Source organism: Delphinus delphis, chromosome 20 (assembly GCF_949987515.2).
Source record: "Delphinus delphis chromosome 20, mDelDel1.2, whole genome shotgun sequence".
In the NCBI taxonomy this organism is placed as follows: Eukaryota; Metazoa; Chordata; class Mammalia; order Artiodactyla; family Delphinidae; genus Delphinus; species Delphinus delphis.
Window position 1 is genome coordinate 11,272,044 of NC_082702.1, and position 16,438 is coordinate 11,288,481.

Genomic DNA, 16,438 nt, shown 5'->3' on the forward strand with positions numbered 1-16,438 from the left:
TATCCCACCCCACCCCCACCTTTCCCCTTTGGTAACCATGAATTTGTTTTTGAAGTCTGCTTCTGTTTTGTAAATAAGTTCATCTGTATCATTTTTTAAGAGTCCACATATAAGTGATGTCATATGATATTTGTCTTTCTCTGTCTGACTTCCTTCGCTTAGTATGATAATCTCTAGGTCCATCCATGTTGCTGCAAATGGCATTATTTCATTCTTTTTTATGGCTGAGTAATATTCCATTGTGTATATATATCACATCTTATTTATCCGTTCCTCCATCGATGAACATTTAGGTTGCTTCCATGTCCTGTCTACTGTAAATAGTGCTGCTATGAACATTGGGGTGCATGTATCTTTTCAAATTATAGTTTTGTCCAGATATATGCCCAGGAGTGGGATTGCTGGATCATATGGTAGCTCTACTTTTAGTTTTTAAAGGAACCTCCATGCTGTTCTCCATAGTGACTGTACCAGTTTACATTCCCACCAGCCTTTAGGAGGGTTCCCTTTTCTCCACACTCTCTCCAGCATTGTTTGTAGACCTCTGGATGATGACCATTCTGACTGGTGTGAGGTGATTGTTCTTTGTTCCTCTGGGTCTTCCTGTCTTCTCCGTCTCTAAAGTCTCCCCATCGGTCCTCAGCCTGGTTCCGCTCCGCTCCGCCCCTCCCTCGGCCCCAGGCACTTGTGGCCCCTTTAAGGCGGGCCCCGCCCATGCCCCCGCCCCGCCCCGCCCCTCCGGGGTTCAGCTTTGGGTGCGCTCGGTTTCCGCTGGAACCGCTCCGTCTCCAGCCTCGGGCGCTATGGCGGGGTCTGCACTGAGGGTCGCTGGGCGGCAGCTCAGTCAATACAGCGAGTCTGGAGCCCCCATCCTCCTACGTCAGGTTCGCAGTGGCTGGACCGGGGAGCGAGATTACTGGATCCTGGGTGGCGGTAGGGGTGGAACTCCTGGGTCCTTTAAATCCGGAGAGATACCCGGGCCCTGACGCCTGGATCTTTGCGGAAAGGGGTGTAGGGCTAGATTCTTGCGTCCTTTAAAGGGGAGTGATCTGGGTCCCACATCTGGGACCCCGATCTGGGCTTCGGTCTGAACTCTTGCTTCCATTACAGAAGAGGATGACGGGGACCCAGGTTTGGGGATGGATGAAAGTTGGGACTCATTGGTTCCGACGGAGTAAGGTGCTGGGGTCCCAGACTCCTGGCTCCGGGCAGGGGGATTCCTGTAATGGCTGCTAACTTGAAGGCGCTGTCACGTGGAACCTCTTAAGCCTCAGCATCCTGAACTGATAGAATTAGACAAATACCGCTTTCTTTGAAACCTTCAGCCTTTAAGAACCAGTCACCTCAAGATCTCAACATCATGACCTTAGTTTCAACACAATTGTTCCCAGGCCTCTTTTCATTGCTTTTGGTGCTGCCTGTTGTTGAAGCAGTAGAAGCCAGAGATGCAATCGCTCTCGTTCTCAGTGTTACAGGCATTTCTGCTTGTTTGGGGGTATATGCACGAAGGAGAAATGGACAGATGTGACTTTGAAGGACGTCCTGAATCAAACCTTGCCCTGAAAACCTTTGTGCTGTTGAGGTTCAGAACTGAGTTTTGGTGTCTGAAAGTTCCCAAGAAACAGTAAATAGGGTAGTTTCATAGTCTTGGTTTCCCTATAAATAGGAACAAATTGGTATACTATATTAAATGGAAAACAAAACGTTTTCTTCACAACAAATAATGCACTGAAAAATGCCATCTGTAATTTGCATTTGCTAGTTAGAAAGAAGGTCAAAGAAGTGAGAAGGCTGAACTTTGCAAAAGTAATATTTCATAGTTTAAGAATTCTCAATAGGAAGAAGAAAACTCTTGCCCAGAATCCTAGGAAACTGCCACTGTTTAGTTATAATCACTGCCTTCTGCAACACTGAGGAGTCTTTTCTCCATATTTTTAATGGTTTTTTGTTTCGTTATCTCCCAAGTTAATATTGTACGTAGATATTAAATACAGTTGGTCAAAAATTAAAACTTATCTCTTGGTGGGGGAAAAAGTTTAGAAAATGTATTCGTTGTACCTAACGTTGAAATGGAGAAAAGATTTAATGTAAAAAAATACTTTATATTGACATTGAAATGGAGAAGAGATTTAATGTTTAACAAAAACAAAAAAATTTTTATATTAACGGGTAACATCTCCATGGTGAGAAGTACTATATTAAATATAAACCCATTAAGTAAAAAAAAAAAAAAGTGGGGGGACAGGGGCTTCTGCTTCTGGATCTTAGGAAGAGAATGGAGTTGAGGCCTGGACTCCTGGGTCCACAGTAAGGGGGGGTCTGAATCTGTGCTCTCACTTGTCCCCACCCCCTTTCCAGATGTTTGAGCCCAAGAGCTGCACCTACACTTACCTCCTGGGTGACAGAGAGTCCAGAGAGGCCATTCTGATCGACCCGGTTCTGGAGACAGCGCATCGGGATGCCCAGTTGGTCAAGGAACTGGGGCTACAGCTGCTGTATGCTGGTCCGTTTGGGGGCCGGGCTCCTGGGCCTGAGGGCGCGGGACTGTAGCGTGGAGTGGGAAGCTAGGACTGGGACTCCTGGGTCTGAGGGAGGAGGGGGCTGGGGGCTGGGAATCCTGCGTCCTCTCTGTGCCCTCCTGGACCTGGCTCTCCTCTCTCTCCCAGTGAATACCCACTGCCATGCGGACCACATTACCGGCTCCGGGCTGCTCCGGTCCCTACTCCCCGGCTGCCAGTCTGTCATCTCCCGCCTTAGTGGGGCCCAGGCTGACATGCACATTGAAGATGGAGACCCCATCCGCTTCGGGCGCTTCGTGAGTTGGATGCTGGGTCCCCGAGAGGGTGGTGGCCTGGAGTTTTTGGACTAAAGGGAAGTGGGGCTTGGGGGCCTGGACTCCTGACTCCTGAGTTTCTGTCTCAGGGAGAAGGGCTCCATAAACCCAGGTGAAAAACTGATCCAAGAGGCTCTGGGCAGGTGTCTCTGGCCCATCCCCTTAAGTCAACAACATCTATGGCGTTTCCTATAACCTTGGGGCAACTCCTTTGGCCTGGAGTCTCATAAAATTTGACTGGGAGCTGGAATTGCAAGGTCATGGCTGAGGGAGAGACCCAGCCCTATCTTCCCAGAGCCACTGTTGGAGGAAGGCGCATGCAGTTGCCCAGAGCCCAGAGCCGGGACTAGGGTGAGGCAAGAGAGGAATCCAGGGCGCAACATTTAAGGGGGCGCTCATTCTCAGGGTGGTGCAAAGGCAGGGCTGGCACCTTCTAGTGGGCGCCTCCTTAAATGTTGCTCCCTATAGGAGCCTGCTTGCCTCACCCTAACCCCAGCCCTGCTATTGCCTCACACAGGAAAGGTCTGAAGGTTCCTACCTCCTCTCCTTTCTTTGCCCCAAGCAGAATCAGCAGGTTTCTGGCCAGAAGTTCAACCCAGGGAAATACGATGGGTGAGGAGGTGCTAGGGTTGCCCTCAGAGGGAGGGGAAACAGCTGGCAGGACTTTTTCCTGATCAAAGTTGCTAAAGACTTAGAGAGTTTGGCTGGCTTTGGGGACAGAATGTCACTTGGACTTGACCTCCAAGTTAGAGGGTTTTACTAAACGAGGCCAGTTAAACTGAGTCAGATGGTTTGGGGAAATAAAGGCTGTGGGTGGGATCAGAGGGTTTAGCTCCACTAGTTACAGCCTCTTTATTTCAAGCCTTTTCCTGGAAGCAGGTAAAAAAGAAAATGCATTGTACATTTAGGTACACTGTACATAATAAGCAGGTGCTAACAAGCATTTCTTGGGTTGAGAAGCCTTAGAGGTGTTAGAAATGGTTGGAGTTTTGTGTCAAGAAGAGCCATTTGTTAAACTGGATGAGTGATGTTTTCAATGAATCAACATGGAAGGGCTTAGCTGTGGAAGATTTAGCTTTAGTGCTTGGCTTATTTATTTATTTTAAAATTTATTTATTTTTGGCTGCATTGGGTCGTTGGGTCTTCGTTGCTGCGCGTGGGCTTTCTCTTGTGGCGTCGAGCGGGGGCTTCTCTTGTCGCGGAGCACAGGCTCTAGGTGCGTGGGTTTCAGTAGTTGCAGCACGTGGGCACGTGGGCTACTAACCACTAAACTACTTTCTGTCTCTATAGATTTGTCTATTCTGTACATTGCATAGAAATATGGTATCATATGTGGTCTTTGTGACTGGCTTTTTTTTTTTTTTTTTTTTGCGGTACGCGGACCTCTCACTGTTGTGGCCTCTCCCGTTGCGGAGCACAGGCTCCGGACGCGCAGGCTCAGCGGCCGTGGCTCACGGGCCCAGCCGCTCCGCAGCACGTGGGATCCTCCCGGACCGGGGCACGAACACATGTCCCCTGCATCGGCAGGCGGACTCTCAACCACTGCGCCACCAGGGAAGCCCTTTGTGACTGGCTTTTGCCACTGACCATAATGTTTTCAAAGTTCATCCATGTTGTAACATGTATCAGTGTTTCATTTCTTTTTATTGCTGATAATATTCCGTTGTATGGATATATCACATTTTATTTATTCATTCATCGGTGGATGGACATTTGAATTGCTTCCACTTTTGGCTCTTATGAATTATGCCACTATGAATATTCATGTGCAAGTTTTTGTGTGGACGTATGTTTTCATCTCTCATGGGTATATACTTAGGATGGAATTACTGGATCATATGAACTCTGTTTAACAATTTGAGGAACTGCCAAACTGCTATCAAAAACTGTTATTCGGGGGTTTCCCTGGTGGCGCAGTGGTTGAGAGTCCGCCTGCCGATGCAGGGGACGCGGGTTCATGCCCCGGTCCGGGAAGATCCCACATGCCGTGGAGCAGCCAGGCCCGTGAGCCATGGCCGCTGAGCCTGCGCGTCCAGAGCCTGTGCTCTGCAACGGGAGAGGCCACAACAGTGAGAGGCCCACGTACCGCAAAAAAAAACGAAAACAGAAACAAAAACAAAACCTGTTATCCAAAGTGGCTATACTATTTTATGTTCCCATAACCAGTTGTGTGAGGGTTCCAGTCCCTCTACATCCTTGTTACCACTTGTATTATCTGTCTTTATGATTGTTCAGCATTTTGTTTGGTTTTCCTCCGAGTTCTTTGTAAACCTTTGGAGATGGGCACTTTTTTTCCCTCTCATTTTCCTCCTCCCACTTAAAAAATTGAATTGTAACATGCATATTATACAGTAAAAGGGGCACATATTACACATGTACAGCTTTGTAAATTTTAACATATGTCTATACTTGAGTATCCACTGCCCAGATCGAGATCCAGAACGTGCCCATCGCCCCAGAAGTCTTCCTTGTCCCTCTTCCTGGCCATTGACAGCCCCAACAAGGGACCATTCTTCTGATTTACTTAATCGTAGATTAGTTCTGCCTGTTCTGGACCTTATAAACAGAAACCAGTGTGTACTCTTATGTCCGCTTCTTTCACTCTACCTACTATTGTGTATAATTGTAGTTCTTTCCTTTTTTGCTGTATAGCAGTGGTTGGCCACCTTTTTCTGTAAAGGACCAGATGGTAACTATTTTCAGTTTTGCAGGCCATATGGTCCCTGTTGTAACTACTTAATTTTCCTATTGGTGTGAAATCATCTACAGACAATGAATGCATGAATAAGCATGGCTGGGCTCCAGTAAAACTTTATTTATGGCCACTGAAAATTGAATTTTAATAATTTTCATGTGGCATGAAATGTCATTCTTATAAAAGCAGATGGCAGGCCAAATTTGGTGCACCGACCACAGTTTGCCAACCCCTGACGTAGAGCATTTCACTGTGTGAATTGATGACAATTTATATCCATTCTCCTTTTGATGGTTGATTCTAGTTTGGGGCTATTATGAATAATGCTACTCTGAAGATTCTTGTACAAATCTCTTGGTGGACATTACCCTCAATTCCAGGGAGTGGGCTTGCTGAGTCTTAGAACTGACACATATTTAACTTTAGCAGAAACTGCCACACAGCTTTTTTTTTTTTTTTTTAAATATACAAATTTATTTATTTTTGGCTGTGTTGGGTCTTCGTTGCTGGGCGCGGGCTTTCTCTAGTTGCGGTGAGCGGGGGCTACTCTGCATTGCGGTGCACGGGCTTCTCATTGCAGTGACTTCTCTTGTTGCGGAGCACAGGTTCTAGGCACGCGGGCTTCAGTAGTTGTGGCATGTGGGCTCAGTAGTTGTGGCTCGCGGGTTCTAGAGCACAGGCTCAGTAGTTGTGGCGCATGGGCTTAGTTGCTCCGCGGCATGTGGATCTTCCCGGACCAGGGCTCAAACCCGTGCCCGCTGCATTGGCAGGCGGATTCTTAACCACTGTACCACCAAGGAAGCCCCAAACACCTTTTTGAACTGGTTTTACATTTTATATTCACAGTGAGCCAAATTTGTACGGTTTCACTGTAGAATGGATTTACTGTTTTAATAAGCAATGATTGAGATTCGAACATTCTAACTCCCAAGAGGGTTGGTGGATTCCGAAAGTTAGTGTTGCCTGTTAAATACAGCGATATAGAGGGGGTGCTGCTCAAGATACTAATCCCAGGTCCCCAGGATTCCTTAACCCTCTTAAACATTATGGAGGGCCCTAAAAAGCTTTTGTTTACCTGGGTTCTATCAAGGAATATTTACTGTGTTAGTTACATGTCAATTATATCTCAATTTTAAAAAGAAATGGGAAATTCCCTGGTGATCCAGTGGTTAGGACTCTGTGCTTTCACTGTGGAGGGCCTGGGTTCAATCCCTGGTCAGGGAACTGAGATCCCACAAGCTGTGCGGTGAGGCTAAAAAAAAAAGAAATAAAAAATAAGTATTTAGATATGCAAAACATATTTACTGTATCAGAAGTTGAAACTGAGACTTTTTTTATTTTTTATTAATTTATTTTTTTACATCTTTATTGCAGTATAATTGCTTTACAATGGTGTGTTAGTTTCTGCTTTATAACAAAGTGAATCAGTTATACATACACATATGTTCCCATATCTCTTCCCTCTTGCGTCTCCCTCCCTCCCCCCTCCCTATCCCACCCCTCCAGGCAGTCACAAAGCACTGAGCTGATCTCCCTGTGCTATGCGGCTGCTTCCCACTAGCTATCTACCTTACGTTTGGTAGTGTATATATATCCATGCCTCTCTCTAGCTTTGTCACAGCTTACCCTTCCCCCTCCCCATATCCCCAAGTCCATTCTCTAGTAGGTCTGTGTCTTTATTCCTGTGAGACTTGTTTTAAAACACAAGAATACACAAGCACACATTCCATCAGCTGTCAGAGTGATGACATCATCACAAGTCATGGAGCTTCTGGGAAAACTGCACTGAACTCTCAGGGGAGAATGAGAGTGAGAAAGGGCAAAAGACCTCTTCACACTATTATGAAAATAGTTTTGATCTTGCAGACCCTCAGGGTTCCCTCGACTACACCACTTGGAGAACCATTCTTTTTACAAAATCTTTGTCACATCTAACGACATAGACAATAATTCTTAAATTGTTCTGAAATCCAGCCCATGTTCAAATTTCTCCAAGTGCTTAGGAATCATTTTTACAGCTGCTTATATGAACCAGGACCCGATGGAGGTTCACACATGGCATTTGGCTGTTAGGTCTATTTAGTCTCTTTTAATCTAGAACAGTTTCAGACCCTTTCTGCCCCATGACATTGACTTTTGAAGCTCCCAGCCTGTTGTCTTGCAGAATATCCCACTTTCTGGATGTGTCTGGTTGTTTCCTCCTGGTGTTACTTAACTTGTTCTTTGAAAACTTCTCTTTGCTGTTAACTGAAGTAGATTGCAGATATTTCTGTATTGGATGATAATAATAATAAATAACTTAATAATAGTTAAGAAATACTGAGTGTTTTGTTTCTCACTTAGCATTGTGAGAAAGTGCATTTTCTCAGCATGTATCTCACACAATTTTCAGAATCAAATATCACTTCCTGGGAGCAGGGAGAGGTGGGACCCGTGGCTAGTGTTGGGGTGTGTGCCCCATTTATGGAGGACACCCACTACATAATTCAAGTTGATTATTCATGCTTGGGAATGTAGTCTGTCTACTTTAAAGCCTTTTTTTTTTTTTTTAATTAGAAGCTGCAAATATACATTTTTAAAAAATCTTCCAAATGTTAAGGGTAAACAACAGATTCAGACTTTTAATAACTACCGAGCAGTCCAGACAAAACATTGCTATGGCTGAACCTGGTTCTTGAGCCTCCACTGTGTCTTTTCTGACAGATAGATCTCATTAAACCTTCCTAACCACATAGTGAGATCAGAAACATTTTCCCCATTTTACAGAGAAGGGGGTGCAGAGAGGGAAAGTGACTTGCCCAAAAGTTATACTGAGAAAGTGGCTGAGCGAGGAATTGAACCCAGGAGACCTGGTGGTTCCACGAGATCAGTGTTTTTAGAATTTTAAAACATTATTATTTTTATAATATAGGAATTATTGTGTTGGGCTTTTTTTTTTTTTTTTTTTGGCCGCATCATGCAGCTCATGGGATCTTAGTTCCCTGACCACGGATTGAACCTGGGCCTACGGCAGTGAGAGCTTGGAGTCCTAACCACTGGACCTCCAGGGAATTCCCTGGGCATTTTTAAAATGCTTTACATACATGAAATAATTTAATCTTTATAATAGCCCTATGAAGTGGGGACAATTATTATGCCCATTTTACAAATGAGCAGAGAAGCCCAGAGAGGTGAAGTAACTTGCCCAAGGTCACACAGCTAACAATAGCAGAGCCAAAATTAGAACCCATGTCACCCGGCTCCAGAGACTGCTCCTAACCACTAATCCATGTGCCCTCACCAAGAGAGAAATATTTTACATCTGGATTCAGCACTGAAACCTCAGCTGCGTGAAATACCACTTACCCTTCCTGTGTACCAGGCACACTGAGATTTCCCACTTTATCTCACTCCTCCCCACTCCACTCTTTATGTCTAGCCCACTTTGTTTTTTGCTCATGGTTACGTCTGTGAGAGTCATCCGTATTGTCGCATATAGTTATAGGTCGTTCATTCTCATCCTGTGCCTCAGTTTCCTCATCTGTAGAATGGGGACAGGAGTGGTACTTACCTCATAAGGATGTGTGTGGCCTGAATGAGTTCAGTCATGTAAAGCGCTTAGAAGAGAACCTGGTACAGGAAAAAGGGTAATCAATGCCAGGCTTCTAAAGAGTAGGTAGATCGGACTGATGGGAGAAGAGGAAATTGCAGGGGCAAAGAGGTGTGGAGAAGTGTGCTATTTTCTGGAAATGACTCTGGGGTTCAAAGTAGCTGGGGAAAGGAGGATGTTATAGGACATGGGGCTAGAAAAGTGAGCAGGCACCAGAGCAGGGGCTGAGGAGTTGGAACTCTGCCCTGGGGGCGGTGGAAGCTGGGGAAGGGTTTTGAGCAGAGAGGGACAAAATTGGATCTGGGTGATAGAGGCTGGCAGGCCAGGGAGGAGGCTGTCAGTTGGCCCAAGCAGGAGAGGCCTGAGATGGGCAGGATTATGGGGGTTGATAGAGGGTAAATTCTAGATATTCTAGAGAAGGGAAAGATAAACAGGGAGGCTGATAATCAGCAAAGCCACTTGAGACACAGACGCAGTGACTAAGGGCCCAGGGGATCTTGATCTATGCGGCAAGCTGGATTGTGTTCAATTGATATTAAAATTTTGTTCAATTTATACACATAAGACAATTATATATACCATATACCATTGACCCTTGAACAACCTAGGAAGTTAGGGGCACTGACCCTCCCCACATTCAAAAATTGGGGTATATTGGGCTTCCCTGGTGGCTCAGTGGTTGAGAGTCCGCCTGCCGATGCAGGGGACGGGGGTTCGTGCCCCGGTCCGGGAAGATCCCATATGCCGCAGAGCGGCTGGGCCCATGAGCCATGGCCGCTGAGCCTGCGCGTCCGGAGCCTGTGCTCCGCAATGGGAGAGGCCACAACAGTGAGAGGCCCGCATACCACAAAAAAAAAAAAAAAAAAAAAAAATTGCGGTATATCTTCCAGTTGGTCCTTCTATCTGCGGTTCCAATGCATCCACAGATTCACCAAACCAGATCGTGTAGTACAGTAGTATTTACTACTGAAAAAAATCTGTCTATATGTCGACTTGCACAGTTCAAACCTGTGTTACTCAAAGGTCAACTGTATATACTCTAACTACTGGTTGTTTACAACTGACGTCCTTCTGATTGGCCAATACCCATGCCATAACTATGGTTAAATATTTTGAACATTACTCGTGAATATCCATCCCCCTTTTTAGTTCAAAAGACTCCCATGCTTTTTGTTTAAAAAAAAAAAAAATTCAGAGAGTATGGAAACATACAAAATAAAAAGTGAAAGGTCATCCCTCTACTACAAAAAGGTAATGTTAATTTTGGGGGCCAGGGGATGTGATTTTTCCCACAAGATTTTGCAAGATTTGTGATTTTGCTTTGCACTTGTTTTGCATTGCCCATTTATTTCTATTGTAGATGAGCTAGGAAGGTGTTTGGCAGAAAGCAATGGAAAAACCCATACAGTGGCTTAAATAAATAGTTTATTTTTCTCCTATAACAGGAAATTTGGAAGAATGTAGCTATTCTCTTCGATTTGGCAGCACCATCATTTGTGGGATTCTCTTGGCTTTTTTTTCCTTCATGGTTGCAAGATGGCTGCTGCAGCTCCAGCCATCACACCTTGTGTTCAGAGCCAGATGAAGTGGAAAGGGCAGGTGCCAGTCCCTTTTATCAGGAAGGGAAAAGCTTTCCCAGAAATCCTCAGGAGACTGATCGAGATCTCATTGGCCAGAGGACTGTGCCAGAGGCCACCCAAGCTGTCAGGGAGGCTGGGAAAGTGCTCGGCGGGGCACACTGATGCCCCAGACCAAATTGGAGATCTGTGAGTGGGGAAGGTTAGAATGGATACTGGGTGTCGAAACAGAGTCTGCACATGGTGTCCTTCAACAATTAGCAGATGACTGACCTGGACGAGGATGCTAATTGGCGGGAGGGGCCTCTATTAAGAGAGGAGGAGTGATATGTGAGTGGGAACTAATCTTTTAAGTAATTGTTAGATTGTTCTGACAGTTGCTTCCCTGAACTGAGCATGGGAATTTAGATAATCGGGATTCCCTGGATGGTGTTTTTGTGTTCATGTGTCAGGGGTTCTTAACCGCAGAGTCTTTTTTTATATATATATAAATTTATTTATTATTTATTTATTTATGGCTGCATTGGGTCTTTGTTGCTGCTGCACGGGGCTTCCTCTAGTTGCGGCCAGCAGGGGCTGCTCTTCGTTGTGGAGCGCGGGCTTCTCACTGCGGTGGCTTCTCTTATTGTGGAGCACAGGCTCTAGACGTGGGCTTCAGTAGTTGTGGCACGTGGGCTCAGTAGTTGTGGCTCGCGGCCTCCAGAGCACAGGCTCAGTAGTTACGGCACACAGGCTTAGCTGCTCCATGGCATGTGGGAATTTTTCCAGACCAGGGCTCGAACCCGTGTCCCCTGTATTGGCAGGCGGATTCTTAACCTCTGCGCCACCAGGGAAACCCAACCACAGAGTCTTAGAAATGACTTTGAGGGGTCAGGAAGTATGTGCATTTACGATGTTGCTAGACGCTGCTAAGCTGTCCTCTAAAATGGCTATACTGAGTTGTACTCACATCCCAGGGGATGAAAGGGTTTGCCTCAAGCACCCTAAGCAACTCTGACAACTGCCAATCTGTTAGGTGAAAAATAGGGCTTTTAGATATCTCCTTCCCTTCCTTTCTTTTAAGGAAGATCAAACATCTTATCAGATGTTTTTTGACTATTTGTTCCCTTTACCATGAATTGCCTGTTTTTTTCTTTTGCCCATTTTTCTTTGGGGGTTCTTATTGATACTTAGGGGCTGTTTATATATTATGACTATTCACACTTTTTAATACTCTCTTATACATGTGCTAATGTTGTCTGATGTTTTTCGTCTTGTCACTCTGATTTTTGCCTTTTTCTGTAATGAAGTTAAACTATGTGGTCACATCTGTTCCTGTTTTTCCTTGTGGCCTCTGAATTTCCTATCATGCTTAGAAAAACCATTTCTACCTCAAGATTTTATATATATAAATATATATGTATTTATAAATATGTATATTCTTCTATATTTCCTTCTAGAATTTTTTGGGTTTTCTATGTTTAGATCTTTCGTTTATCGTGAATTTTGTGTTTTATTTTTTATTATAAAATGACGTGTTTTAAAAATACATAAATAAATAAAATGACATGTTTACTGTAAAAAAAAAAGATGATACAGGAAAAACCTAAAGAAAAAAATATTTTGAGTTAATGAGTAAAATTTTTTTTAAGAGATGACATTGTATAAGTTGCTTTGTAACCTGTTTTTTGAACTTACGGGATAGTGAATATCTTTTCCTGCCATTAAATGTTTGTGTATAGCATCATCGAATTTTATTTCACTGACAATTTGAAATGACTGTTTAGTATTCCATATTTATATTAGTGTGCTCATCTTTTTCTTACTGATTTACAAGATCTGTTTGTACATAAAGTGCACTGACTACTATGTGGTGTGTTTGTGTTACAAATATATTTGGCCACCATGTTGATTCCCTTTAAATTTTGTTTATGATGTTGCCATTCAGAAACATCAAATGTATTTAAATTCAAACCATTGATCTTTCCCTTAATGATTTATGACTTCTGGGATGGATGTTCTTCTCTAACCAGAGATCATATATTTACTTGTATTTTTGTTGTTGTCACTGTTTTATGATTTTATTTTCTTGCTTTAAGTTTTTAATTTTGGGGGAGTTTACTCTGGAGTGAGGTTTAAGTCCGGAATCTAACTTCAATATTTTTTTTATCAAAAAGAGGTTATCTAGATGTGACCCTGGGATGTGATGGGGTGGGGGGCTTCTGAGGCCAGTTTCACCATGAGAGTAAAGCCACAGCCTTATTGGTGACTCTTTGTACTCTCCTTCTCTTCCAGGCCTTGGAGACCCGGGCCAGCCCGGGCCACACCCCAGGCTGTGTCACCTTCGTCTTGGATGACCACAGCATGGCCTTCACTGGAGATGCCCTGCTTATCCGAGGGTGTGGGCGGACAGACTTCCAGCAAGGTCACAGGCCCCTTTCCCCAGCCCGAGATCTTAGTATGGTTATGTGGGTGCCAGGGTTTTAAGTGTCAGTTGCAAGAATGAATGGATGAATGTTAGACTTTTAGGGGGTCAGGATTAGATTCAAGGAGTTTACTGCCGGAGTGGAGGAGAGTTGGGTTCAGAGGTTAGTGGTTGGGGGACAGTTAGAGTCAAGAGTGTGTGTTAGTTATCTATTGCTGTAAAGCAAATCACCCCAGAACTTAGTGGCTTAAAACAATGATTAACATCATCTCACACAGGTTTTGAGAGTTAGGACTCTGGGAGAAGCTTAACTGGATGGTTCTTGCTCAGGGTCTTGTGTGAGGTTGCAACCAAGCTGCTGGCCAGGGCTGACTGAAGGCTCGACTGGGGCTGGAGGATCCACTTCCAAGGTGGCTCACTGACGCTGGTTGTTGGCAGGAGGCCTCAGTTCCTCACAATGCAGGGCTGCTCGAGTGTCTTCATGACATGGCAGCTGGATTGTCCCAGAGGGAACCTTCAGAGAGACAGGCAGACAGAAGACCTAATTTTTTTTTTTTTAATGAGCTTATCTCAGAAGTTAAACTCTGTTAGTTCTGCCATATCCTATTTATTAGATGCAAGTCACTTAGTCCAGACCACTAAGTCAAGGCAAGGGGAATTATGTGTCACATTTTCAAGAGAAGAGTTTCAAAGTGTTCATGGGCATATTTTTAACCCCCCATAAGGGGTTTAGCTGGTGCAGGGAGGGGTGTGGAGTTTGATTCAGGGGTTTAGCTGCTGGGGGAAGTTAGATTTGGCAATTTAGCTGCTAGAAGGTTGCTAGATTCAGTGGTTTAATTGCTAGGAGGTGGTGTTACATTTGGGGTTTAGCTGCTGGGGGCAATTAGATTAAGGGGTTTTGCTGCGGGAAGGGTGTTTACTTTCACAATATCAGCGTATGAGATTTGAGTATGTGTGTGAATGTGAGGTGGACACTAGATTGGGAGGATTTAGCTGCCTTGCAGGAGGCCAGCAAGGCTGGACGAGAGAGAAGAGACAGAGCCACAGCGAGCTGAGCTGGCCGTGGGTAACCAGATCCCCAGGCTGCCTCTTTCTTCCTCTTTCCTTATCTCTCCATCTTGGTCTCTATCTTTTTCTCTCTGAGGCTCCTAATCTTCCATTTATCCATCCCCAACACAGTCATGAGATCGAAAGATTTAGGCTGAAAGGAAAGGTGGCAGAACGTTCCAGAGAGGTTTGTCCCTGTCCCAACTTAGGACTCAGAGCTTCTTGTCAGAACCATGGCTCTATCCTCCTCTTTGGCCTAATGTCTTCAGTTTCTTATCTTTCCATCCACTTTCCCTGCCCAGAATCCTTTCTTGGCATCCCCAGAGTGAGGGAATTTGGTGCTTCAGGGTCATATCCTAACCTTGTTTACAGTCATGCTGGATTCTCACCATTTCCCAATTCTTTGCACATGCTGTTCCACCTGCCTAGAATGCCCTTCCCTCTCCTTCTCTACCCAGTCAAAGGACTACTGGCAGAAAATGAGGGAGACGGTTTAGCTACAGTGATTTTTATCCTCTCCTTTTCCTGAAGGGAAGGGATTTGGGAGTTCCTCTCATCCTGTTGCTCCACTGACCTCTGAGTTTTCCCTCCCCAGGCTGTGCTAAGACCTTGTACCACTCAGTTCATGAAAAGATCTTCACACTTCCAGGAGACTGTCTGATCTACCCTGCTCATGATTACCATGGTGAGGGCTTCCTGGAGGAGGTGTGGGATTTACATAACTTATTATTTGAGAGGGAGCACCAAACTGCTGTGGCTTGCAGACTACAATTCCCAGGAACTCCTCTGGCCAAAAAGATCAAGTGCTTAGGTGTACTGAGTGTGGATGTAGAAACTACGATGCCTAGAATCTAGAAGGCATAGGCTTTCCTGGGACTTCCTTATAGAACTTAGGGAACTGTGGGAAACTACATTTCCCATAGTGCCCGTTGAGGAGGGAAAGCAATCTGTTAGTCCTGAGCCAGAAAGGCACCCTGAGGCCTCCTGGGAAATGTAGTTCTGGGAGGCCCAAGGCACTGGACGGCTCAACATTCCTCCCCCTCTCTTGGCCACTAGGACTCACAGTATCCACTGTGGAGGAGGAGCGGACTCTAAACCCTCGGCTCACCCTCAGCTGTGAGGAGTTTGTCAAGGTCATGAGCAAACTGAACTTGCCCAAACCTCAGCAGATAGGTGAGCAGTTGAGGGGGAGGAGGGTGCTGAGGTCTGGATTCCTGGGTCTGAGGGAGAAGGTGCTGGGGATCTGGACTCCTGGGTGTGAGGGATGGAGGGGCCTCAGGGCCAGAACTCTAGTTTCCCAAAGAAGGACTATTAGGATTTCTGGGTCCCCAGTGGGGGCATAGAGAGAGCGGGAGGGTCTGCCTGGGCCCCTTGGTTTCACCCTTAGCTTCTTCCTTTCAGACTTTGCGGTTCCAGCTAACATGCGCTGTGGGATCCAGACACCCGCTTCCTGACTCTCAGGTGCTCATATCCAGTTAATAATGCACTAGGTGGGGTGAGGGGCACAGTACCATCACCAGAGCCTCTCTTATCTTCCCCTCCCTTACCAGACTCTCAAGCTTCTTAAATAAAAAAAATATATATTTTTTTCCCTCTGAATCTGACTTCTGTTTTCTGGGGGACCCAATGGGTTTCTGGGCTGAGATGCCTGTGGTTAGTTGTGGTCCCTGGATAGGCCAGGGAGCAAGGCCGTGTAAAGGTCCTGGGAGCCTGGAAGGAGATTTGCTAACTCATAAGATAGAAGCAAACAGATATCTGGGGCAGGGTTCCTCAGCTCCTTGGATTAGAACAGTCTTAAGTTAAACTACTTGCCCCATGAGACCCAGAATAAGGTACTTCACTGCTCCAAGCCTCAGTTTCCTCATTTGTAAAATGGGAATAATAGTAATAATAATAGGGTGTTGTGATGATCCAATGAGTCCATATGTATGAAGTGCTTGGTACACTGCCTGCACAGCAGACTTCCTATCAGTGTTCACTATTACTGTTACTATCATTTGAAATGAGCTCTGAGGCACCTCCTGGCTTGAGTGACAGGATGCCTAATGGTAAAGACCATGGACTTTCGAGAGAACAAATATGGTGTTAACATTAACATGTGTAGACTTTGCGGACACTTGTCCCCCTCAGCCTCAGTTTCCTAACTATAAAATGGAGATAGTAATCCCTTTCTCTACTGTAGGCCGCTGTAAGGATGAAATAAATTAATGCGTGTAAAATGTTTATACTTTATACACATAGCTCCTGATATCCAGTGATCCTTTCTCACATACCAGTTATTTTCCTGTTTTTG

At 45.1% G+C, this 16,438-nt stretch overlaps 2 protein-coding genes across 2 annotated transcripts; both read left to right on the forward strand.

Annotated features, from left to right (window-relative positions):
- Window positions 1-744: 744 nt before the first annotated feature.
- Window positions 745-15,744, forward strand: ETHE1 (ETHE1 persulfide dioxygenase). Its single transcript, XM_060001006.1, has 7 exons — window positions 745-884; window positions 2,359-2,503; window positions 2,667-2,815; window positions 12,969-13,098; window positions 14,741-14,830; window positions 15,202-15,318; window positions 15,547-15,744. Exons 1-7 carry the CDS (start codon window positions 804-806, stop codon window positions 15,597-15,599), a joined length of 765 nt encoding a protein of 254 aa, XP_059856989.1. The 5' UTR covers window positions 745-803; the 3' UTR covers window positions 15,600-15,744.
- Window positions 1,361-1,631, forward strand: LOC132417309 (small integral membrane protein 30-like). The gene has a single exon (XM_060001008.1). It carries the CDS (start codon window positions 1,361-1,363, stop codon window positions 1,526-1,528), a length of 168 nt encoding a protein of 55 aa, XP_059856991.1. The 3' UTR covers window positions 1,529-1,631.
- Window positions 15,745-16,438: the final 694 nt, after the last annotated feature.